The sequence below is a fragment of the Dipodomys merriami genome, unplaced genomic scaffold (genome assembly GCF_024711535.1).
Source record: "Dipodomys merriami isolate MVZ:Mamm:240054 unplaced genomic scaffold, mDipMer1.0.p SCAF_173, whole genome shotgun sequence".
NCBI classification, from domain to species: Eukaryota; Metazoa; Chordata; class Mammalia; order Rodentia; family Heteromyidae; genus Dipodomys; species Dipodomys merriami.
The window spans coordinates 496,693-522,662 of record NW_027203082.1 but is presented as its reverse complement, the minus strand read 5'-3'; the positions used below and the strand labels follow the sequence as shown (position 1 = coordinate 522,662).

The 25,970-nt window shown below is 39.2% G+C and overlaps 1 protein-coding gene across 1 annotated transcript in view; it reads right to left on the bottom strand.

The window, feature by feature from the left end:
* The window catches only part of Usp13 (ubiquitin specific peptidase 13), a 144,986-nt gene that overhangs the window by 13,509 nt on the left and 105,507 nt on the right, over positions 1-25,970 (bottom strand). Inside the window, exons 15-19 of the mRNA XM_070025844.1 lie at positions 22,895-23,017; positions 21,266-21,292; positions 20,013-20,156; positions 16,677-16,843; positions 14,456-14,609 (exon numbers count right to left, since the gene is read on the bottom strand). Of these exons, the coding sequence (XP_069881945.1) occupies positions 14,456-14,609; positions 16,677-16,843; positions 20,013-20,156; positions 21,266-21,292; positions 22,895-23,017 (615 nt within the window). The remainder of the gene's footprint in view (positions 1-14,455; positions 14,610-16,676; positions 16,844-20,012; positions 20,157-21,265; positions 21,293-22,894; positions 23,018-25,970) is intronic.

Genomic DNA, 25,970 nt, shown 5'->3' with positions numbered 1-25,970 from the left:
ATACCAAGCTGTTTTGATTACTATGGCTTTATAGTAGAGTTTGAAATTTGGTATTGATATTCCTCCAGCAGTGTGCTTTCTGTTGAGAAGCGTTTTTGCTATTCGGGGTCTTTTATTGTTCCATATGAATTTTTGGATTGCCTCTTCTATTTCCTTGAAGAATGAGGTTGGAATTTTGATAGGTATTGCGTTGAATTTGTAGATAGCCTTGGGAAGTATTGCCATTTTCACGATGTTTATCTTTCCAATCCAGGAGCATGGGAGGCTTTGCCATTTTTTAAGTTCTGTGTTGATTTCCTTTTTTAAGATTTTAAAGTTTTCATCATAGAGGTCCTTCACTTCTTTAGTTAAGTTAATTCCTAGGTATTTTATTTTTTGTGGGGCTATTACAAATGGAGTTGCTTTCCTAATTTCAGCCACACTTTTCTCATTGTTGGCATAGATAAAAGCCATTGATTTTGGGGGGTTAATTTTATAACCTGCTACTTTGCCAAAGTTTTGAATCAGCTTGAGTAATTTGGGAGTGGAGTCTATGGGATTCTTTAAATACAAGATCATGTCATCTGCAAAGAGGGAGAGTTTTATTTCTTCTTTCCCTATTTGGATCCCCTTTATGTCTGCATCTTGTCTTATTGCTGTAGCTAGGCGTTCTAATACTAGATTGAAGAGAAGTGGAGAGAGTGGGCATCCTTGTCTTGTTCCTGAGTTAAGAGGAAATGGCTTTAGTTTTTCACCATTGAGTATAATGCTGGCTGTAGGTTTGTCATATACAGCCTTTATTGTATTGAGGAATGTTCTATGGATTCCTAATTTTTCCAAAACCTTCATCTTAAAGGGGTGTTGGATCTTGTCGAATGCTTTTTCTGCATCTATTGAGATAACCATGTGGTTCTTATTCTTGCTCCTGTTGATGTGATGAATAATATTAATTGATTTGCGTATATTGAACCAGCTTTGCATCTCTGAAATGAATCCTGTTTGATCGCGGTGTATGATTTTTTAGATGAATTGTTGAAGTCGATTGGCCAAAATTTTGTTGAGAAGTTTTGCATCAATGTTCATCAAAGAAATGGGTCTATAGTTCTCTTTCTTTGATGAGTCCCTGCCTGGTTTGGGGATGAGGGTTATGATGGCTTCATAGAATGTGTTCGGTAGTGAGCTTTCTCTTTCAATTTCATTGAAGAGTTGGAGGAGTATTGGTGTGAGCTCTGCTTTGAAGGCCTTGTAAAATTCCGCTGTAAAACCATCTGGTCCCGGACTTTTCTTAGCTGGGAGGTCTCTTATTGCTGTTTCTATTTCAATGCTTGATATGGGCCTGTTAAGATAGTTTAACTCATCTTGGTTTTGGCACTTATTTTCAAAATAGTGATCCAGGAATCTTCCTCTGATAACAAAAGAATCTACCTCTCCCTCACTAAGCAGTAATATCTGAAGCCTTTTCTTAATTTCATTTCGTTATATAAGCCCTTCTGGAACAATTCTACATCAAATTGAAAATCATTGTCTTGAAAGACACAAAGCTGCCCTCTAAGGCTCTTTATAAAATCAAGAGAAAATACAATACACCAGAATTCTCCCCTAAGCAACTGTTCCCCAAAACAATGACTTCAGCAATTTCACAGAGTATTTAGTGAGTACTTCTCACTGTAAGCCAAGATCACAATAAACCATTGTTCAGACACCCACACATGTAATGGATTGATACAACAGGCTACAAAAAAGGGATAAATCCAGAACTTCCTAATATATCAGACCATTAGCACCCAAAAGCAATTTCTCCTCTTCTGGTAAATGACTATATATATATATAGTCAGAATTATAAAAAATTAAAGTTTAGCATAATCTTTATTGTCAAAAATCATCAACACATTATTCAAGAACTCCCACTAAGAACTGACAACAGAAAAAAGGTTCTCTCGCTTTCTCTCGTTGTCTCTGTCTCTTTCTCTTCTCCCTCCCTCCCACCCCCCCCTGTCTCTCCTCTCTCTCTCTTGTTCTCTCTCTCTTATTTTAAATTGTGTTATTCCTGGGGCTTGAATTTGGGACCTGAGCACTGGTCCCTGAATTTTTTTGCTCAAGGCATGTGCTCTAGCACCTGAGCCACAGTTCCACTTCTAGCTTTTTTCAGGTTAACTGGAGGCAAGCATCTCACTTTCCTGCCTGAGCTGGCTCCAAATAACTAGTCAAAGCTCAGCCTCGTGAGTAGCTAAAATCACAGACAATGAGGATTACCAGCTGAATGTCTTAACTGATTTGCAAAAAAACTAAACAGGTAAGAGACACAAATATATACATGTGTATACATTTTATATATGCATGGCTTATAACAACAGTAATTTATTAGTTTTTTATAGTGTTGGATTTCATAAATCTAAAATCAAGGTGTTGACAAGGCTAAATTCTTTGTAGACACTTCAGAGGACAATCTTCCTTTGTCATCATTCCAGCCTCTCATTCCATCCCCGCATTTCCTCTGGCCCTAATTGCTTCCCTCTTATAGGGTCTCTTGTGATGACAGACAATTTATATTTGTATCCCCCCAAAAAAGTCAAGGAAGCTTTTGTTTCTTCTCTCAGTTCACAGAGCTCTCCTTTCAAAAGCATCATGAACCATTACCCCCCTCTTCTTTTTTGGTTTGTTTTGCCAGTCCTGGGACTTGAACTCAGGTTACGAAGATTAAAAAGGCAGTGAAGACGAGAGAAACATTTCAGAACTGCTGACTTTCAACAGAGAAACCTTCAAAGCCTGACTCACCACTACATGTCCCAACTCTGGAAGAGCATCCCTCCAAATAGCCAGAACTGAACTGTGTGTTAATAAGTTCATGTTTCTCCTTCCTATACATCTGGTCCTTTATGAACTCTTAAGAAAACATCTTCTCTCAACCTTTCTAATAACTGAGATTTTTGACATCGTATTTTATTACTACCATCTCCAGCAAACATAAGAACAATTATATTCTTTTGATTTTGTTCTTTGTGAACACTATTTTCAGGAAAGATTCCATGAAACTTGGGAAATAAAAGAGCTAGGCAGCATTTCAATGTCACATGGAGTGAAGACCACACAAAGATCACCCACAAGAGAGGATGCCAGTAAAACACTGGCCAAAGCCAGCCTTCGGCCTGTTTTTGTTCAGGTGAGTAGGAGGAGAAGGAAAAGAGAAGCATGGAAGTAAGATAGACACACACATGGCCCACGAAACCTCACACACTATCTGATCTTTTAGAGAATAAGTTTTCTGTTCCCAGGTCTGGCAGTATAAATACATTCATCTCACTGCTTACTGCTTATGGGTTAAAGGACCAAGACTTAGAAAGTTACTTGTTAATTTCTAGATTTTGTCTGGCAAAATTACAAAAAAAAATCTGTCCACTGAGACAAATACCATATATATAATTACTCATCAAGTCCATGTAACATTGGTTAGATTTTCTTTAAATGTACTAACCTCTCAAATATTTTTAAATCAGTCTGACATCAACCTACTTCACTCATTAGTGAGTTAAAGAGTATCTGTGATTTTAAAAAAAAGAGTATCTGTGATAGATGTTTATTTTATATTTATTTGAAAGTCATGAGCTTGCCTTTTAAAATTTATGCTTTAACAATTATGACCAAAAGCAAATGTAGATTCAAGAGTATTTTATATGAATTCATTTTTATAAGCCATTATAACATTTACATACACTTAAAAGTGGTAGTATCTCAAGTCATGACAGTCTACAACTGAAGTGGAGGGAAAATCTGAATAAACCTCTAGCTCCACTTGTATTTAACTATATGTTTTTTTCACCAATTATACAGGTAGTATGGCTAAGATGTATGCTCCAATTCGCCTTGCTATAGATAACACCTTGACATTTAGCTAATAATGGTAAAGATGCTTAAAGTTGTTAGTCAGGGATTTAGACTTCTCTATCTTGAAACCATGGACCATTTGAGATCATCAAAGACCACCATGGCTGGACACAGGGCAGGTGCACTCCAAGGGCCTAAATTCATGCCTGTCACACACTGAAAGTGGATGTGCTCTTCTCTACCCCCTTACTCTCCCAAACAATCTTACTGACCTTAGAAAGCAGGTGTACCATAAAATCTAGGATACCTTCACATTCTCTCAGAATGAACTAGATGGATGCATAAAATGATTGGTAAGCACCACAAAAGGACAGAAGAAAAACTCCCAATCTCTTAACCTATTAATTATTTAAAATATGGCACAGTTTTTTTCTTCATGCTCACCCATGTGTTTTGTGTGTACACATGAAAGAGAGAAAGAAAGAAACAGAGGGAGAAGGGGAGTATTGGGATTTGAACTGAGAGCTGGGGCACTGTCCCTTAGTTGTTTTGCTCAAGGCTGGTACTCTACTTGAGCCACAGAGCCACTTCCCTCATTTGTTCTTTTTTTTCATGGTGTTGTGGGGCTTGAAATCGGGGCCTGAGCTCTTTCCCTAAGCCCTTCTGCCCATAGCTAGTGCTCTACTACTTAAGCTACAGTGCCACTTCCAGTTTTCTGGTGGTTAATTGGAGATAGGAATCTCACAGACTTTCCTCCCTAGGCTGGCTCTGAGCCAAGATCCTTAGCTTTCAGCCTCCTGAGTATCGAGAATTACAAGTGTGACCACCAGTGTTCTGTTAACAGCTGTAACAGTCCATACTTACCACAAGGCCAGAATGTTTATGCAAGAATATTTTCACAAGAAAGAAAACACCTTTTGAAATATGCCCAGTTCTGATTTCATTTCTATCGTCTCCCAGATGGAAGTTTTCACTCACCTCTGGCATCTGTGTACAAGCTCAATGAGGGCTAAACATTAGAGGGCTAAAACCTCCACCCTCAGAGTGCGCTAATGAAACCATCTGAACAACATCCTATGGAAAGTCATAACTCACACAGCTTAATGCAATTGTTAATACAGGCAGATCTTAGTTTACAACTGTCTTCTCAAACAACAGCTAACAATCATCAATCTATTTGTTATGCTGGCTAAACTCCAAATATCACTTTTCTCCAAATATGAGTTCTTAGTCATTCATACTTAAGTATGACTTAGTTTACTCCAGAGACTAGCTTCCTATCAACTTTCAACAGCCACAATGGAAAACAGAAAACATAAACAAGACAAAACAAAACCACCAGGAATTGCAACAAGTGCTAAAGTGGGATGAGAACTAGACCCAGGAAGGAAGTTTATGTGGCTTCCAAGTAGACCACTGGGCTTAGCTTCCTGGAAAGAGCAGAGACCCTGGCACTAAGCAAAAAGAAGTTGTCTCTACCTCCTTACTGCAAAACCTCAGCTGCCAATGAGCTGTACCATTACAGCAACAAGGCTGAAGGAACCAAAGCAAGTTTTGAGTAATCACAGCAATCACATGTTAATTACACTGGCAATCAGTGAGTTCTTTGGAAAAAATTAAATACTCATTAAGTGTGATAAGGAAACAGAAATAATCTTGCAATTTTCTGGAATCCAGAGAGGTCAGGGCAAAGGCTTTGCTTTTCCACTGTTTAGAAACTTTTCAAAATTCAATATTAAATGTATAGGACATGCCAATAAACAGCTTTAGATAGATAGATTTTTATATTCTTCCCAGTACAACACACGGGACACATGTGTGTGTCATGAAATAAGGAAGAAAGGAGAAAGGACTTAGGTTCCATCTAAGACAGACCCAAGTTCCTTCCTGGTTCAAAAACAGCTACTAGGGACCCACCTCTCCCTAGGACTCTGGGACAGGAGTTCAGCACTGTTAGAGCACTTAAATAATGTTAAAGTACTGTTACTTATAAACCTTTATTGTAAACAACCTTTTAAAAGTCTGTGCTTTCTTTCTACAGGAAGTCCATTTCCTTTCAAGATGAGGAAGTCTGGGACAGGCTTTCTGTTTAACTGTTAGACCTTTCTCTACTGTCAATCTGAGCCCTTGCTGCATTGAGGGAGAGCCTGCCTGCCAAGTAGCTAGACTGTTCTGGTACAAGGCTATCTTGAACCCAAAGCAGAATTCCAATTCCAGAGAATACTCTCCCACCAAGCAGATTCTGCCACACTTTTTGGCCACCAAATCCTCAATAAAACCTGTAAGAGCCTGTAACCACTTCCACCCAGATGTAAGGACAATATTCCTTTCCCTTGGTGATGGAGCAGAAGATCTGGGACCAATTCAAACAGTCCATCACTTTTGGTTTCTTGTTGTTTTAGGCCACTGAGGCTTCAACTCAGGACCTGGGTGTTGGTCCCTTAGTTTATTCACCTTCAGCCTTCAGCTGGTGCTCTACTACACTGGAGTCACAGTTCCACTTCCAGCTTTTTGGTAATTAATTGAACGTAAGAGTTTCATGGACCTTACTTCCTGAGCTGGCTTTGAACTGCAATCCTCAGATCTCAGCTTCCTGAGTAGCTAGGAGGATTACAAGCCACTAGCACCTGGCCACAGCTGCCATTTGTGTAAAATACCATGACTGATGCCAACACAATCCTCTTTTTTATGAGGGGACTGCTATCACTAGTACATATATCTTGGTCACATCCTTTTTCTGACTATAAAATCAGGATTCTCAGCTACTTGGTGAGCAGCTAGGAGATACTTCTATGCTGCCCTGGTGTTGCAATATTAGATCCAAATAGACTTCTCTTCAGTGGTCGGCTATGCCTCCCTTAGATTCTCATCATTAAGAGAGCAGCTGGGCTGGTAACTTGAAGAAACAAGAAGTGGAAGCAGTGATGGGGCAGGAGCAAAGTCAACAAGGAGTTCCTACTATAGCAGGAACGTGCAGCAGGCATGGCAGTGGCTAATGGAGGACCAGAGCCTACCCCAGCAGCTGGATCACTCACAGTCTCAGGCCAATCAAGGCCAATCAGGGCCAATCAGGGCCAATCAGGCCTGTGGTGGCAGAGGAAGTTGCGGTGTGGTTGGAGCAGGCTGTCACATTTTCAAACCCAAACCAGGAGAGCTGTAACATACCCACACCTCAAGCCGTTCATCAATCCCAGCTCCAACCCTGAAACAGAGAAGCCTGTGAACAGCTCCGGCTGCCAAAAGCCTTGGTCTAGTCCTGGAGTGTGGAAGCTGTAGGCTACAGAGTCACCTGTCTCTGCCTACTGCCAAATTCCACCATTGCTGACACAATCCTCCAAGACCCAGAATATTGGGAGGACCTACCCACAACTTTTATCTGGTAGAGCAGAAGGACCGTAATGAATGACACTAAATATTCACCTACTCTGTCACCACTTCCCATAACACTAAATATTCACCTACTCTGTCACCACTTCCCATATGAACACCTACCTATAAGGTGGGTGTCGACCTGTAGGTAGTGAAAAAAAAAAAAAAAAAGAAACAACTAGAGGAGGGAGCGCCTGGCACATTCAATAAATGACAGTGACTATCATGTGTTAAAGAGTTTCAAGCATTAACATTACTTCCTTGTTGAGTACTGCTTATCCAAAATGTTTAGGATTAGAAATGTTTCAAATTGCTGGGTTTTCCCATTTTTTAAAATTTAATATATAGAATAAGATATCTTAGGATGCCTTCATATTTCATCATACCACCCACACAAGAGGCAGAAAGTAATTTTCATGCAATACTTCTAAGTGTGCCTATATATATAACCCATCATATTATGACAGATATGGAATTTTCCATTTGTGACTTCAGGTTGGCACACTAGTTTTGGAATTTAAAGCATTTCAGATTTCAAATATTATGATAAGAAATACTTAACCTGAGGCAATTTTAAGTTAACATTTTCTCTAAAAGGAGAATCTGATACAGTGACTTTGAACCTCTAGCCTGGCAGTAATCACCTTTTTCTGGTTCACACCTAGCTCAGTATTTTTGCTGCTGGTTAGCAGGTTTGTTGAGGTTCTGGTAACCATGCTCCCCTTCATATAGTGATAATGATTTAATATTGCTTTTTAAAGGAAAGGTTCTCAAACATAAGTTGTCAAAATCACCTAGAGGGCCTGTTAGAGCACAGATTACTGGGTCTTTCTCAGAGTCCCAAATTCATCAGATCTGAGTGGGGCCCAATAATTTGTAGTTCTAACAAGTTCTCAGGTGAAGTTGATTCTGTTGGTCCAACCCATATTTGAAACAGTGCTTGAAAAAGACCTACCTTTCCCTTCTAGCTCACCTGCTAGGAAGGAAGGAATCTTCACCCTCAGATTCCCTCAGCAGAGCTGATGACCCAGATCTGAGTGCATCCACCTCAGTGAGTCAGAATTGGCAACACAAAATGATGTCTCATACTCTCAGGGCCTTTCCTAACTCTGTGGTATTATAACCCTGGTGCTTGTAACATCTGATAGCTATTCTGGAGGGCTTATCTGAGAGTGGAATGGAGACAGTTAGGGACCACCACAGGAGAACAGAATGCAAATAAAAGCATGGACTCTTAGATTACTACAAGTTTTCTTCTATCCAGCCTCGTTGCTCTCACAGCAGCTTAGGGGGCAACACCCTTTAGACAACATGATGGTGTCCAATAGCCAATTCCATCAAGTTAATAAAATCCTGTCTCGACTTTGTTGGGGGAGCAATCTGGTCTCCTCTGTGGTCAGTACTGATGCCTTTCTGCTCCGGAGCCAAATATGTGATTTTATTTTTATTTCCTTTAAGCCAAAGAGCTCATCTCCTGTAACAGAACAAACCATGAGGAAGCAGGCTCCTGGGTCCCATCAGATAGAAGGGATTTCATCTTGAATCAAGGATGCCTGGAATCAAGTCCCATTCCAGGACTTGCCAGCTTTTATAAGACAACCTATCACCCCATTTTGCTTAGATAAATTAGGCACAGATCTCTCACAACAGAAACCCAGAATAAGCTGTTTCTACTTGGTTTGTTTGTTTTGGCGCAAGTAGAACAATTACTTTTATCTTTTAATGGTATTATCTTACTCCCTAATGGAATTTACTTCTTAATGGTATTTGATACCCTCAAATTAAATATTTCAGTCAACTCAACAAGAAAAAGATAGAAATGGCTTGGGAGTTTATAACAACTTACCTAACAGATTACACATCTGTCCAGATTAACCTATACATTTGAGGTAATTCAGTTCAAACCTCCATGAAATGGCTTCCTGCAAGGTCAGTAACTTTACAAAATACAGTAATAATTTCAAAAATAAATGAGTGAATTCAACACATATATAATGAAGAAAATGTAAACTTCAGAGACATATCTAAACTGGAAATTCAAAGGGAGTCTATAAGGAAAACAATATAGCTTTAGGGAGGTGAGAGGAGGTAAGGGCTGAATCAGAAGAGAAATACTTCATGTCTCTGGCTAGAAAAACTCAATTATGTGAAGCTATTAGTCTTCCCAGACTAATCTATATTATGTGAAACTCACCTATAAATCACTTAAGAAACACACACAAAAATTATATATTAAAAAAGGAACACACAAAATCTCAATAAATACTGGAAAATGGCCAAAAGAATTGAGATATTCATTAGCACAAGAAAACCAATTAGATAATAAAGACAAAAAATATGAAACACTGCTGGAAGGAAGAGGAGGAGTCACTAAAATAGCCAACTTGTACACAGAGGGTCATGGGACGGCAGGCTGCATTAAAACCTGAAAAACATGCATACCTTACTCAAAAACCTCACATAGAAGCTTACTCTAAAGAAAGAATAAAGATCTAATACTGTTTATTATACATTATTTTTATTAGAGAAAAGGAAGTTAAATGTTGAACTAATATTAACTACCTAGATAGGAATTAAATTGGGTATTTGTTGTAGTGCTGTGAACCAAATTCATTCACTGAAAAAAACAACAAATAAGGTCTGGAGGAAGATGGCAGAGGAGAAACTGCAGAGCTGCTGCATGGCAAAGGACATAGCTAGCAAGATCAATAGAAAGCCCATGGATTGGGAGAAAATCTTCAACAGATAAGGGCCTCGTATCTAAAATATACTTAGAACTCAAAAAATTAAATCCTCCAACAACATCCTCAAAGAAACAACCACTTGTTTAATAAGTGGGCTAAAGACTTAAAGAGAAACTTCTCTGAAGAGAAAATAACAATAGCCAATAGCCACAAAGAGAAATGCTCAACTTCTCTAGCCATAAAAGAAATGCAAATCAACATTGAGATTCCACCTCACCCCAGTTAGAATGGCTAGAATCAATAAATCTAATAACAACAGATGCTGGAGGGGATGTGGTCAAAAGGGAACCCTACTGCATTGTTGGTAGGAGTGTAAACTTGTTCAATCACTCTGGAAAGCAGTATGGGGGTTCCTCAAAATACTTCACATAGAGCTCCCTTATGACCCAGCAATCCCACGTTTGGGGACTTACGCAAACAAGGCCATACTAAAGCTGCCAGTACAACTATGTTTATCGCAGCATTAGTCACCATAGCTAAGATATGGAATCAGTCCCTCAGTAGACGAATGGATAAAGAAAATGTGAGATATTTATTTATTTATTTATATGAATTCTATGCCTCCATCAGAAAGACTGGCACTACCCCATTTGTTAGGAAATGGAAAGACTTGGAAAAAATTATATTAAGTGAAGTAACCATATCCAAAATAACAGTCCCATGGTTTCCCTTATTTGCAATAACTAGTATACATCAAAAATCTTACCAGACAAGCAGAAAAGGTCAAAAGCTATGTACATATGAACATATAAGATGATGCTAAGTGAAATGAACCCCAAGATAGGGACACAAGAGGTTTTTACTTTGCCACATTTTTTTTAATGTACTATGTCATTTTTTTTGTTTCTTTTGTATGTTCTCCCCCCTCCCCCCCCCCGCCCCCGGTATAACCCCTGTTGTCACTGTTGTCACTGATTCTAGTGCCCTGCATCTTGTATACACATTTTTCCAACTTGAGGAGGGGAAGGGAAATAACACAATGCTTCAATAAGGATACAGGCTGAACCATCGTAGCAATGAGATGTACAAGACACTACGTTGAAAACCAACCTTACAACTTTGTTGTGGGGTGGGGGGTTTGGGGAGGAGGAAAGGGAAGGGAGAGGAGGGGGAAAACAAAGGAGTGGGTAACAATGCTCAATAGGAAATGTACTCATTTCCTTACTCATGCTCCTTACTCATAACCCCTCTGTACCATATCTTTACAATAAAAAAATTAAAAACTAATATGATCACAGTACTTCATATGCACACATGAAAACAGCATTATGAAACACACTAAAGTTGTTTAGAAAGTGAGGGAGTAAAAACAAGAAAAAGTAATAGAGGGGGGTGAATTGGATCAAAATATATGCATATATAGAAATGCCACAGAGAAATTTCTTTGTGCAATTAATATACAGTAATAAAAATCATTTAAAGTCATTGCTGTTAAATGAATGTGGAAACATTTCATTATTTGAAACCCTTTCTATAACAGTCTTATTTAAATATCTAGTTAGCCTAAAATTAGGTATATAAATTATGGCACATTTGCTTAATAGAACATTACTAACATATGTTTAATGATACAGATTTACATTTACATATATGAATACTTAGAGTTAAGAGAAAAAGTTAGTTATAAATAGAATATAAAATAAGAAGTTATTTTTTCTTCATTCTTTCTGTTTTTTTTTGTTTTGTTTTGGTTTGGTTTTTTTGTCAGTCGCCGGGCTTGAACTCTGGGCCTGGGCACTGTCCCTCAGCAATTCAGCTCAAGGCTAGCGCTCTACCACTTGAGCCACAGAGCCACTTCCAGTTTTCTGAGTGGTTTATTGGAGATAAGAGTCTCATGGACTTTTCCTGTCCGGGCTGGCTTTGAACTGTGATCCTCAGATCTTAGCCTCTAGAATAGCTAGGATTATAGGCATGAGCCACTGGCGCCCGGCTCTTCATTCTTATATATTTGCATAGAGCTATAAAGACTACACACAAAACTTTAACACTGATTGTAGCTGAGTACTAGAATTATAATTTCTAATGTCATATATAATGTGTATATATATATATATATATATATATATATACATAAACATTTTCTCAAGTTGCTAAAATAATTATATATCCATTTAACTGTAAGAAAAGTAAATAATATAAATGTTAGTGTTTTAAAAAGAAAAAGAAAACAGTGAGTAACATATGAGTTGGGTGTTAATAGGACAACATACTAGAAGTTATCTTTTTCTTTCCTTTTGAACACATGCTGCATTCATATAGTACTAAGTGGAAGCAGAAAAGGCCACCCTGGAGACGCCCGGTAATGAGCCAAATACAGTGCTGGGAAAACTAGTTGAAAAAAATGTTCTTCTATAAAATCAGATTCAAATGTATTTGTAAAATTAGGGAAGTCTTTGCTTTTCTGTTTTTTTTGTAATTAATCTTTTTACTTCCCACTGTCTTTGTATCCTGCATATCTTATATGTGGTTTTCACATGGCTTATCTCATAATTGTCTTCCCCACTCTTACCCACAACCTGCAGCTCAACCCACACTGCCTTAAAGGGTGTGTGAAAGCATCATCGAGGCATGAAATCCAGCCGTGTCTGCTGATCAACCTGTGGTGCCAGAAGCCTGGGGATGGAAATCTCTGGTCTTTATAATTAAGTGGTCAGTGACTCCATGTTCCATCAGAAGCACAGAAATCCTAATTGTTAAATCTTCCCAGTGCAGCTTCAAAGCAGCCCTGTCTTGTGGCTTATTCCTTCTAAGAGAAGGATTCTCCAAAAAAAAGTCCATTATTGAAAAGTCAATGAAGCAGTGAACTGATGGAAGTAGAGCGCATAATAGATCTGCTCATGAATTATTGAGGAACTTTTCCATTACAACCTCTAATATTTCAGGCAAACTAGTGATTTCTGAAATGTAATATAAGATCTTTCAGATAAATATGAAAGTTGGGAGAACTACATCTTATCCTTTTCTTCCTCAGTTGTGATGAAACAGTTTCAGTGAATAAATTCCTATTTTATGTTTGTTTTGTTTTTTTAAACATAAACCTTGCCTGTATCTCTCCTCCTCTCTCTCTAGGTCTAGACCAATACATGCCAAGTCTGGTGAGACCATTAATGAGGATATTTGTTCATAGGAACAAATACTGGTGATATAAATTTATATAAAGCCAATTATTATTTACTCAGTACTATCTATGTGTTAGACACTGCAAGTTTCATAAAATAATATCTGTCCTCCACAAGCTCCCACTAAAACAGGAAGTGCAAAGAGGTACATAAATAGTTTTACTGCAAGAGGAATTTGATGCTTCTAACAATAGAAAAACAAATAATACATTCTAGTGGCTGTAGGCACAGGCCCTAGAGGTAGACTGCCTGGGTTGAAACTCTGGTTCTACCCATCAGTCTATGAGAACTATTTACTCTTCTCAATCTCAGTGTCTTCACCTGTAAAATAGAGATTATACTAGTATCTACCTCATAGGCTATTGGGAGAATTAAATATGGAAGTATGGAAGTATTTTAATGGACATATTTCAATATTTGTATAATTATTACTAGCATATGAGGTGATCACAGACTAATTATGATCATAATAAGGAACTGGAAAAGCACCATGGAGAAATGGAATCTATGGCTATGTTATAAAGGATGGTAAGAATTTTAATGTGCAATGATGGTGATTCATCTGACCAGAAGCCTAGAGGCAGGCTAGATGAAAATTGGTGTCAACTGAGTGGTCCAGGGGTGTGACAGGGGAACAGAAAACGTGGTAGGCTGGGATATGATTCCAGGACATATTGAATGACAGGCTAAGTATATGGATATCACTGGGCACTGGTGGCTAATGCCTATAGTTTTAGCTACTTAGAATGCTGAAATCTGAAGTTCCAGTTTTGAAGCCAGCCCTGACAGAAAAGTCTGTGAGACTCTTTAGCTCCAATTAACCACCAAAAAGCTGGAAGTGGAGCTGTAGCCCAAGTGGTAGAGCACTAACCTTGAGGAAAAAAGCTAAGGGACAGTGCCTAGGCCCTGAGAAGTTCAAGCCCCAGTACTGGAACATCCTGAAACACCCCTTCAGAAAATTACCAGTAGTTGGCATTGATAGTGATACAGACAAGGACATGAGACCACTTGTCTCATGTTCAAAAAGAACATGAGTGGACCACTTGTCCACTGTTCAAAAAGAATCACATAAAATAAATACAGTCTTTTAAACAAAAGCTTCTATTGGTCCATGAAGAAATTATATCTCAAAGAAATGGACAAAGTTAAAACTGGAACTACATTTACACACACACACACACACACACACACACACACACACACACACACACACACACACACACACACACACACACACACACACACACACACACACACCTCTCCCGGTGATACAACTGTGAGGCTTTATCAAACCACTGTGGCCTAGGCAAAGTAGCAAAATGCATACTGTGCTGACTTTCAATGCTGACAAAAGCTTGGATATGTATGGGTGAGGGGAAGGGCGGTCATGATACTAGGAAATGTCTAAAGTAAGAACTTACTTCCAGATCCATCCTTGACTCTAGGTCCTTCCGGCTTAGCCTCAGAGATGATGTTAGCATTGGCATTATTCTCGAGCTCAATCACAAAGTCACTGTCCTCTTCAAACTCAGGGTGGCTAAAGATCCAATCCAGTGCTCTTTCCAGGTTATTATTCTAATAAAATAAAACAATTTTATGACACATGCAGTCCCCTGGGTCTCATTATATCCTGACCATTTCAGCCAGATGCTGCACAGAGGGCAGAAGGCCTGAATTAATTAATCTAAGTGCCTCTGAGCCAGAAGCTCTGCCTCTTGCCTAAGAGATGCACCCATGTCTAATTGGATTCACCAGAAAACAGTTCTGAGCAGTAGATCGTCATTCCAAAGCCCCAATCTGTCTCAGTCAGCATCTCTGCAGGCTGATACTGATAATGATGAGTGCAGAATGACAAAAGGAATAGGAACAGCATTTGTCTAAGTGCAGCCCCTTCTACCACCACAGTAACTGAACAAATCTTCTTCTCTGCCAACTGCATTTCCTGGAGAAACATGAGATAGAGTGGTGCCAATGTGAATACTGTTCATGCCTCCTTTCTCTACATATTGGAGGAATGGCTAGATTGCAGTAGAGATGAGATTAATGACTTGGTTAAGTGATAGCTTTAGCACAAAGAGTTCAAACCAATTCACCATGAAAGCATTCCCACCTTCCCCTGTGTGTGCTGTCACTGGCAAGCTAAAAAATCTGTTTAGTCAGAAGCTACAATGAAACAGTCAGGCAAACAAAATAAGCAGAAACACAAGGAAGTATCCTAAGTGAAATAAAATTTGGTTGAGACTCTCTTTTGAGCATTTGAAAAGAAAATAGAGTGTTCCAGAAAAATTTCCACAGCCAGTCAAAAGACAGGGTATTGCTAGGCAGTGGTGGCTCACACCTGTAATCCTAACTTAGGAGGCTGAGATCTGAGAATTGTGGTTCAAAGCCAGCCCAGGCAAGAAAGTCCATGAAACTCTTATCTCCAATAAACCACCAGAAAGCCAGAAGCGGCATTGTGGCCCAAGTGGTAGAGCACTGGTCTTGAGCTGAAGAGGTTAGGGACAGCACCCAGGCCCAGAGTTCAAGCCCCACGACCAACAACAACAACAACAAAAAAGGCAGCATGGCCCCAGCCACAGACTGTATCAGCCAAGACATCCACTCAAACATGGATTACGAAGCCAGGTACAGGTAGCTCACACTTCTAATCCTAGCTACTTTTAAGGCTGAAATCTGAGAATTGTGGTTTAAAGCCAGCCCAGGCAGGAAAGTCCACAAGACTATTATCTCTAATTTAACAGAAAAAAAAAGCCAGAAGTAGAGGTATGGTACAAAATATCAGCCTTGAGTGAGAAAGCTAAGGGGCAGTGTCCAGACCCTGAATTTAAGTCCCAGTACCAGCACACAAAAAAGTAGATTAGGATATGGCAAGAGAAAAAAAAAGATGTGTTTTATTTAAAATAAAAGTATTTTCCCTAAAATAGGTATCTATACTGCAAGAAATTTTATCTACCCTCTAGTTCCATAGTCCCCTAACTCCTAATATATCAGGATACTCCTCATACACACACACACACACACACACACACACACACACACACACACACACACACACACATATACATATATATGTATATATGTGCAGAGAATTCCAAGGAGCTATTCAAGCCTTCTATGAGATTCCAGGAAGTGGAGCTATAGCTCAAGTGGTAGAGCGCTAGCCTTGAGCTGAAGAGCTGAGAGACAGCACCTAAGCCCAGGGTTCAAGCCCCATGACTGACCAAAAAAAAAAAAACAAAATAAAATAAAATAAATAAAAAATAAAACATTTCTCCATATCAGGTCTCCATATCAGAAAAGTATTATTTCATTCTCTTATTGACACAGAATCTCATGTTTGCTGTAGCAAATTACAAATCAAATCCATGAGTCTTGTTGACAAGCATTTAAGATGAGGAGGGTTTTCTTGTAGTTTGGTTATGCTGCCCTAGCTTCATTGTCATCATATACTTTAATTCACTGTATCGTTTAGTTTAGCTATACATATACTATCTGTAAATAAATCTTTACCAGCCAAGGTAGGGTGCTTTATTGGGCACAGATTGCTTCAAAGCAGTCAACAGATGTGAGAAGTCTTAGTTGCTACTGACAGAAACACAAACCTACTCCCTTAAGAGGGGCATTCGCATCTCTCAGGCTTACTGTTGCTTTTAGTGCCTGCACAGCCTGATTCCGCTGGAATCCCATGGAGGTAATGATAGCTATGATTTCCTCTGGAGGTTGGTTATCCAATGCAGTAGCACCAAAGACAGAAGCCCCAGCAGATGCTGCTCCTCCATAGCCAGGCATTGTCAGTGGTTCAGCAAAATCTGAAAATGATCACATCCAAATGTTTTTTGTTGTTGTCATTGGTTTTTTTTTTATTTTTTTATTGTAAAGATACTGTACAGAGGGTTTACAGTTACATGAGTAAGGTAATCAGTACATCTCCTATTGAGCATTGTTATCTCTTCCTTTATTTTTCCCCTACTATCCCTTCCCTCCCCATCTCCCCAACTCAGCCCCGCCCCACCAAGTTCTAAAGTTCGTTTTCAACACAGTATCTTGTACATCTCATTGTTACAGTGGGTCAACCTGTACCTTTATTTCAGCATTTTGTTATATCCCTTCCCCTCATTGGGTTTTTTTTTAATCTAGCAATTGACATGCTTTAGAGTTAAGGAAAAATATGTACAAAATTGTAATAATTAGGACAGTCTGGGATAAGCATAAGGATACACAAATCAATTTTATAGAATTGGAAGTTCAGAATTAGTCTATACATATAGGCATATGCTTACGGATCCATAACCTATTGATTTTTGACATGACCATCCAGTAGGGAAAAGACAATTTTCTCATCAAATAATGCTATAATAACCAGCCATTCCAATAGAAAAAGTAAAGTCAAACTTCCTACCACAGAAAAACCTAACTGCAAATGGCTCATTAGCTTAAATGTAGGGGTCAAAGCTACAAAACTTTTGGAAGAAACCATAGAAGGACTAAGGATGTGGCTCAAGTGGTAGAGTACTTGCCTACCAAGCACAAGTCCCTGAATTCAATCTCCAATAATGAAAAAAAAAAAAGAAAACAGAAAAAAAAAAACAGAAATAAATAAAGGTTTCGTAGACATAATATGAAAGACACCAGTGCCTAGGGAAAAAAATAGACAATTGAATTTCATCAAAATTTCCAAAGCAGATGATTCAAATTGTATTAGCAAGAATGTGAAAAGACAAGCTGAATGTGGTCACTCACACCTGTAATTCAAGCTACTCAGGAGAGTGAGATCAAGAAAATCATGGTTTGAGGCTAGCTTGAGCAAAAACTCTGCAAGACCTCATCTCAACCAGTAAAAAGCTGAGAAGAGTAGCTTGCACCTGTAATTTGAGCTATACAGGAAGTATAAATAGCAAGTGATCCAGGCTCACCTGGACAAAAAGTGAGACCCTATCCAAAGATTAACCAAAGCAGCCAGGCACCAGTGGCTCACACCTGTAATCCTATCTACTCAGGAGGCTGAGATCTGAGGATCATAGTTCAAAGCCAGCCCAGGCAGGAAAGTCTATAAGATTCTTATCGCCAATAAACTACTCAGAAAAAGCTTGAAGTGGTACTTGTCTCAAATGGTAGAAGCCTTGAGCACAAAGAGGCTTAGAGACAGCACACAGGCCCTGAGTTCAAGCCCAGAAGAGGCAAAAAATAAATAAATAAAAATAAACAAAGCAAAAAAGGATAGAGGCAGGGCTCAAGTGGCATAACACCTGCCTAGCAATAACAAAGCCCTAAGTTCAAATCTCAATACTTCCAAAAACAAAAAATGGAAAGACAGCAAAATGAGAAAAAAATTGTATATCATCTATCTGATATCTATCCAGAAATTAGAGCCCTCTTTCTGGGAATATAAAATGGCTCTTCAGAAAGCTAATATATTACATGACAATTCCTCCTGAGAGAAATGGAAATATATATCTACACAAAACTTTTGCACATGTTGGAGACACTGCTCAAGTGGTAAATTGCCAACTTCAAGCACATAAGGCAAATGAGATCTTGAGGTCCCAAGTTCAAGTCCAGTATTGATTGGCAGGCACACACATACACACACACACACACACACACACACACACACACATTGTATGAAAATAATTATAGCCGCACTATAATTCAAAGACTGGAAAGAATCTAAATGTCCATCAACTGATGAAATAATAAATAAAATGTATGTACACATAACAGAATTATTATTCTGCTATAAGAAAGAATGAAATAGCCAAGTATAGTGGCTCATATTTTTAACACCTGCTACTTGAGAGGCAAGGATTGGGAGGACAGCTGATCAAGGCCAGTCCAGGAAAACAGTTCCCAAGATCATCTTGTCAGTCAATAAGCTGGACACAGTAGTGTACACATCTTCTCAGCTATTCAGGAAGCATAAATAGGAGAGTCATGGTACAGGCCAGCACAGGCATAAACCTAAAGGCTTTGAGTTTATGCCTCAAGACTGTGATCACTATCACACGCACATACACACAAACACACATATGCACACATATATGCATGCATGCATATGATTCATTCATATGAAATGCACAAAAAAGATAATTTTTTAACAATTATAGAATATCCAGAAAGTAGATTAGTGATTTTCAGTGTCTGAGGAGAGCTAGAGAGGGAATGGGAAGTGACTGCTAGGGTGGAGAAGATTTTTTTAGAGTAAAGAAAAATGTTCTAAAATTATAAGTGGTAGCAGCTATATAACTGTGAATGTACTAAAAACCACTCATATATATACTTTAAATGAGTAGCTAGATGAATTATATCTTATGAGGTAGACAAAAGAAAAGGCTAACTAAAGGGTATGTATGTATTTTTTGTCAAGTTGATGTACAGAGAGGTTACAGTTACTTAAGTATGGTAGTAAGTACATTTTTTTGTCAAACTTTTACCCCTTCCCTCATTTTTCTTCTACTTTTCCTCCCCCACCCCCTATCTCCAAGTTGTACAGATCAAAAAGATATTTTTTAAGGGGTAGAGTATGTCTTTTAAAAGCTAAAAGTTGTTATTTAAAAGAAGAGGTTAAGTGCCAGTAGCTCACACTTGTAATTCTAGCTATTCAGCTACACAAGAGGCTGAGATCGGAGAATCTTGGGCAGAAAAGTACTGAGACTATCATCTCCAATTCAGCAACAAAAAGCCAGAAGTGGAAGTGTGAGTCAAGTGGGAGAGCCTTGAGTGAAAAAGCTAAGCAAAAGCATACAGCCATGAGTTTAAGCCAAGTACTAGCATCCAATTAATTAATTAATTAATTAATTAATTTAAATTTAAAAAACAAAAGTAGAAGAAAAATAAAGACTATGGCTTGCCCACTACTGCAGCATATTGTGAAGTGAGAAGTGATTCTTTTCCAGGGGACAGCACCCATGAGGAACATGGAAGGAGCAAAGCTTAGTATTGCTGGGGATTGCTAAGCCATTCCCTATTTCCACCACCTACCTGGCTCTTCCATGTGAACAATGATCCAGTTGAAGGCGACTTCAGCTCCCATATTTCCAGTGAAGTACACAGCCTTCCGACATGCTTCTAGAGGGAAGCCCATCTCAGCCAGCTGCATCACTGATGACTCGTCGATGTCTGAGGCTACAAGAGTAGAAGACAACATTCAGTGTGAAAAAAATGAAATAGGGATACAGGTGGACCCATTGCAACAATGAGACGTACAAGTCGTTATTTACAACTTTGGTGCGGGGGGAGGGGGGGGAGCGGGGAGGATTGGGGGGACGGGGGGAGGATGGAAAGGGATGGGAAGGGGAAACAAAGGAGGAGGCTACAATGCTTGATAAGAAATGTACTCATTATCTTGCCCATGTAACTGTAACCCCTCTGTACAGTATTTTCACAATAATAAATAAATAAATAAAAAATGAACTCCTTACTTCTTGCCTCAGTCTTTCTTCATCCTCCTTTTCACTTGCTACCAAAAAAGTATTTGTTTTTTAGAAGTGTTGTGCTAGCACTGGGCTTGAACTCGGTGCCTGGCTACTGTTACTTAGCTTTCTCACTCAAGCTTGTCACTCTATTACTTGAAGCACAGCTCTATAACTGACATTTTACGAATTAATTCAAGATAAGAGTCTCACAAACTTTCCTTTGCAGGCTGGCTTCAAATCACGACTCTCAGATCTCAGCCTCCTGAGTAGCTGGGATTACAGGCATGAGCCACAAGCATCTGGCAAAAAGTGTTATTATATTGAGTGTTTTGAGTCACCTAAATATTACGCTACCCTGAAAGAAGAAATGGCATCACTATCCTGTATTCAAATATGAGGAAACTGAGGTTCACAGAAGGCCAGTCAATATTTCAGGCCAGATAATCATAAACAGCAAACCCAGGGATGACCATTCTCATGCTCACAGTCCCAGTCCTGAGTCAAAAAGACTACTTAATCAAAGCCTTGTCTCTCCCAAAATGTGAGCTTATGCTGTAAAAATACAGTATATTTTTACAACCTTATCTGTATCTTTTTAACCTATATCAAATAGTTTGTGAATATAGACTAAACAAAACTGTTTAAAAAAGAAAAGACTACTTAATCAGCATCTCCATGGGTTGACATTTGCTGCTTACTTAATCTTCAAATGAAGAATCATTCCCACCCAGGGAAAGGCTACACATGCCCAGAACACAACCATGCCTCTTGTCTCAGACTAATGAAAATTATAGTATAACATTTTTAAAAAATACATACGATCTATCAACTGGTTCATCAGGCGATCTGAAAAGTAAGGAAGCAAAGAAGAAAAATTAGAAAAATTCATGTCAAAGAGTGATTGATAAAGAACATTTCATTTACCACATGGTAACTCTACACAGACCACCCCAGCCTGCATAACATAACATCATTACATTAACAAGGTAAAAGAACAGGTTTCAGGCAGAAGAGATAAAAGTTTTGATTAGCATCTTAATGAGCTGAATAATTTCTCTCCGTGTATTTCTAAGAACTCTGCCTAATTACAAACTAATGTTCTGTTATAAGCAAAAAAGAGAGCAAGAGCAAGTTTAATAAACCTTCCTGACTTCCCTGATGCTCACTTGTCTCCTTGCTTTAATGCTTTTAAGGAGCCATCTGCTCCTTGACCTGGAAGTCTTCCCTGCAGTTCCCTTCTCTATTCTATGTCTTACAATTTCACCTTTGACTTCGCAGGCCTGTCTTGAATCCTCTCTTGTTCCTCCTGGATTCATTTTACCCTTCATTTGTACAAGTAAAAATGACTGTTCAAGTATGGAAAGCCTTTGGTAGAAGGTCCACAGAGCTCCATCATTATGCGTTAATTTGCCTAATGAACTCATTAGGAAGATGAATGGTAAACAGATGAGCAAACAAAGACAGAATGAAACCAATTTCATTAGAGAAATTTTCTGACACTATTTTTGAACCCATAGAAATGCAGTTACTATCTTTTTCAGGTCTTTTTCCTTTAAAAAGTTACATATTCTCAATGATGACTGCCTGAGCAATCACAAAGTGAACAAGACATCTAAACCAGGCCCTTGCTATGAAGCAGTGATGGGGTCAGGGAGGGGAGATATGATCATGACACTTAATACCAACACACTCAGCTGAAGTTCCTCCTAAGGTACCAGTAGCAAGTTTATACTAGTTTATACTTTTTCTCAGATCACAACAGCTATTGTGATAATTCAACCCAAGGGAATAAGAATGAAGTTTGAAAGAAACTACTTGAATCTAAAGTACTTAGAGTACATTTTTCCCATTTTCTTGGCTCAGTGGAAACTCACTAAAATACAAAACCTATCAGCCTAATATCATGTCAAGATTTAGAAGTACATATATTCAAAGAAGAGAGTGGTTCAAGTAAGAGTAACAGCCTGCTGAAATCACACTCCTTCCTTCCCATATGGCAGAAGAGGAAGAGAGGGAGTAAACCCCAGAGGAAACATCAGCTAAAAGCTGTCCAGTGGCTCCTCATGATGGTTTGTGCCTTTTACAATGCATATTGTATTTTTTTTGGTCTGGGGCTTGAGTGCAGGACCTGGGTGCTCTCCATTAGCTTTTCAGTTCAAGTCTAGTACTCTACAACTTGAGCCACAGCTCCACTTGCCCCTTTTTTCTGGTTAACTGGAGATAAAGAGTCTCACAGATTTTCTGTCCAGGCTGGCTTTGAGCCACAGTCCTCAGAACTCAGCCCCCTAAGTAGCTAGGATTACAGGCCTGAGCCCACGGGCACCTAGCATGATGTGTGTCTATAATGGGTTGCAGCACAGGGAACTCCTGGTTAAGTAGTGGAAGAACGTGACTGTTCTCTGGAGGAGGGTGGTGGGTCAAGAATACCTTCCTCACAGGAGACAGTACCTTTCGAGTCCTCAGGAATGACAATGGGGGGGCTAATGTCTGGAAGTTCCTCCTCTCCTGGCTGTAACCCCCTGGCTCGGAGATGGTTGATATCAAGTAGGTCTGGCATATCAATAGAAACGTCTGCAAAACGAGAGAGAGTGATATCCAATGTGCTCACCAAAGATCCATAATCACCTTATTATTAAACCAGCACTGCTGGCTCTACATGCATGTGTCTAGGCAGAGCTCACAGATCATAGGACCAGCAGATTCATCAAGACTTAGATGTGGTTAATGGAGAACCTGGGGAAAGGACAGAGGGTAGCAGGATTTCACAATGAACAAGAACAAACTTGTAAAGCCACTTGTGGTCCAAACACATTCTGATGTTTTAAAAATGTTGACAATTGGGCTGGGAAGGTGGCTCAGTGGTAGAGCACTTGCCTTGCATGCATGAGGCCCTGGGTTCGATTCCTCAGCACCACATAAGCAAAAAGAAAAAAGCCGGAAGTGATGCTGTGGCTCAAGTGGTAGAGCGCTAGCCTTGAGGTGAAGAGCTGAGGGACAGCACCCAGGCCCAGAGTTCAGGCCCCACAACTGGACCCCCCAAAAAAACAAAAAACAAAAAAAGATGTTGGCAATGTGTTCCACCTTATAAATCAGATTTACTTTTTTATTTTTTGTCAGTGTGGGGCTTGAACTCTTGGCCTGGGTGCTGTCCCTGCACTCTTCAGCTCACGGCTAGTACTCTACCACTTGAGCCACAGCACCACTTCCAGTTTTCCAGTGGTTAATTAGAGATAAGAGTCTCATGGACTTTCCTGTCTGGGCTGGCTTTGAACCATGATCCTCAGATCTCAGCCTCCTGAGTAGCTAGGATTACAGGTGTGGGCCACCGGCCTTGGTTAGGTTTATCTTCTTTAATTGCAATTTCTAACTAATTTGGAAAAACATAATGCTGTAGCATATTCTTATATGATAACAACTGTCTGACATTCAGCTTCTACTCTGGACAATGGTACCCCACTATTTCCTAGTGTCTCTACAACCATGAGCATCACAGTTGTACTTTTCTGATTCTTTCAATAGGGAAATGTTTCTTCTAATTTATGTCTACCCAAAATGGAAACCTTACATTCTTGCTCAAGGCTAGCTCTCTACCACTTAAGCCACACCTCCTGTTCTAGCTTTCTGCTGGTTACTTAGACATGAGTTTCACAGATTTGTCTGTCCCAACCATTTTCAAGCTTTGTTCCTCAGATCACAGCCTCCTGAGTGGTAGTGCAGGCTTGGGCTGTGGGCTAAGGGTACTGTGTTTCTTATAGTCAGCCTACTTCTGCCATCTCTATCATTATTCTATTCTTGTTTGGTATTCAAGTGTATAACTGCTAGTCTATACTTTCTCAGATCATGATAGTTATTGTGATCATTCTGAGGAAATAAATAATAAAGTTTTAATGAAATTAATTGAATTTCAAATCCTGGAGTACTTTTTTTCTGGAAACAAATTTTAGCTCGATGTTTACTCATACAAATACAAAGTTTATCAGCCTATCGCCATGTCAAGATTTAGTACTGCACATATTCAGATAAGATAGGCATTCAAAATGGATTCAAATGGTTATGTGGAGGGTATCTTTGGGGCTAGTGAACACAAACTGAAAATGCTGACCCCAAAACCATGTATACTCTCAGGCATGTGAATCATATTTTGAAACAACGCAAAGAGAAGAGCTAAAGTTTGGTTTTTTTTTTAATAGCAGGAGGCAGCAAAAACAAACAAAAGTCTAACCAACAAAATCAATATAGTTGTTCCTTAAATAACAAAATTCAAATTTATTAAAACTTCAGGTTCTGTTTTAGACTCTTAAACTCAGTAAGTTCTTAAGATCTGGTTCAATGTTTTGGGTCCTTTACAGAAATTCTAAGGATAAAGAAAACCTTGTTTCCAACATAGTTCAAAGCATTCAGAACAAGTCCATTTCTCTCTCCCAGTATCCATCCTCAGACCCCTGCTTACAGAACTCCCCCTGGAAAAGCAAAGAGCCCTGAACATCAGAAAGCAACAACTGCCATGACAGGTACTGGGTGCCCTAGAGTGCCAATGTTCCTGGGAGATCCCTGAGTTTACATTCTTTGCACCTGTCCCCTTGCTTAGGTGCATGGTTTACTAAAAGGCTTGTATTGTTTTGTTTCCTTAAGTCAAAAATACATAAGTAATAGGAGACTGGCATATATTCCGAGGTACCTGCTTGAGAAACCACAGGTCAATCTGTTTGGCTTTCCATAGCATGTCAGTCATAATGATGGGAAAAAAAAATTGAATGCATTTGTTTGGAAAACAAAATAGTCCAAGACCTTTAACATTAGCAAGAAGTAAGCCTAATGCAGCCAAAATAAAATATCTCTTGACAGTTTAATCCAGCTGTTTCTATTTGATTATTGATATGCATATACTCTAAGTGAATGTCATTAGCTGCTATTCCATGTGATCTTTGGGCAAGCATTACCCACAGCCCTGGAAGAGGGAAGAAGCTTAAGACCTGGACCTGCCAGCTTAGCATATGCATTTAATCAAGATCTTAGGGATTTTTTTATTCACAGTAACATTTGGGAAGTTATTTGATAGGGTGAGAGGCTTGTGTTTCCACTGTAAGAATTCATTCATTCCAGAATCTGTTATAGAAGTTGGGCACCAGTGGCTCACGCCTATAATCCTACGCCTGTAATCCTAGCTACTCAGGAGGCTGAGATCTGAGGATCACAGTTCAAAGCCAGCCCGGGCAGGAAAGTTTGTGAGACTCTTATCTCCAATAAACCACTAGAAAACCGGAAGTGGTGCTGTGGCTCAAGCGGTAGAGTGCTGGCCTTGAGCTGAAGAGCTGAGGGACAGCACCCAAGCCCAGAGTTCAAGCCCCATGACTGACAAAAAAAAAATACAGCAAAAAAAAAAAAAAAAAAACAGAACCTGTTATAGGACAGCCAATGTACTGGAGTGTGGTTTTTCTTACTCTCAGTACTTATCACTTTCTCTGAGTCCAAAGACAAAGGTGGGAATAATAGGAAAAAATGAAATGGAACTGTTTGTGGCAGC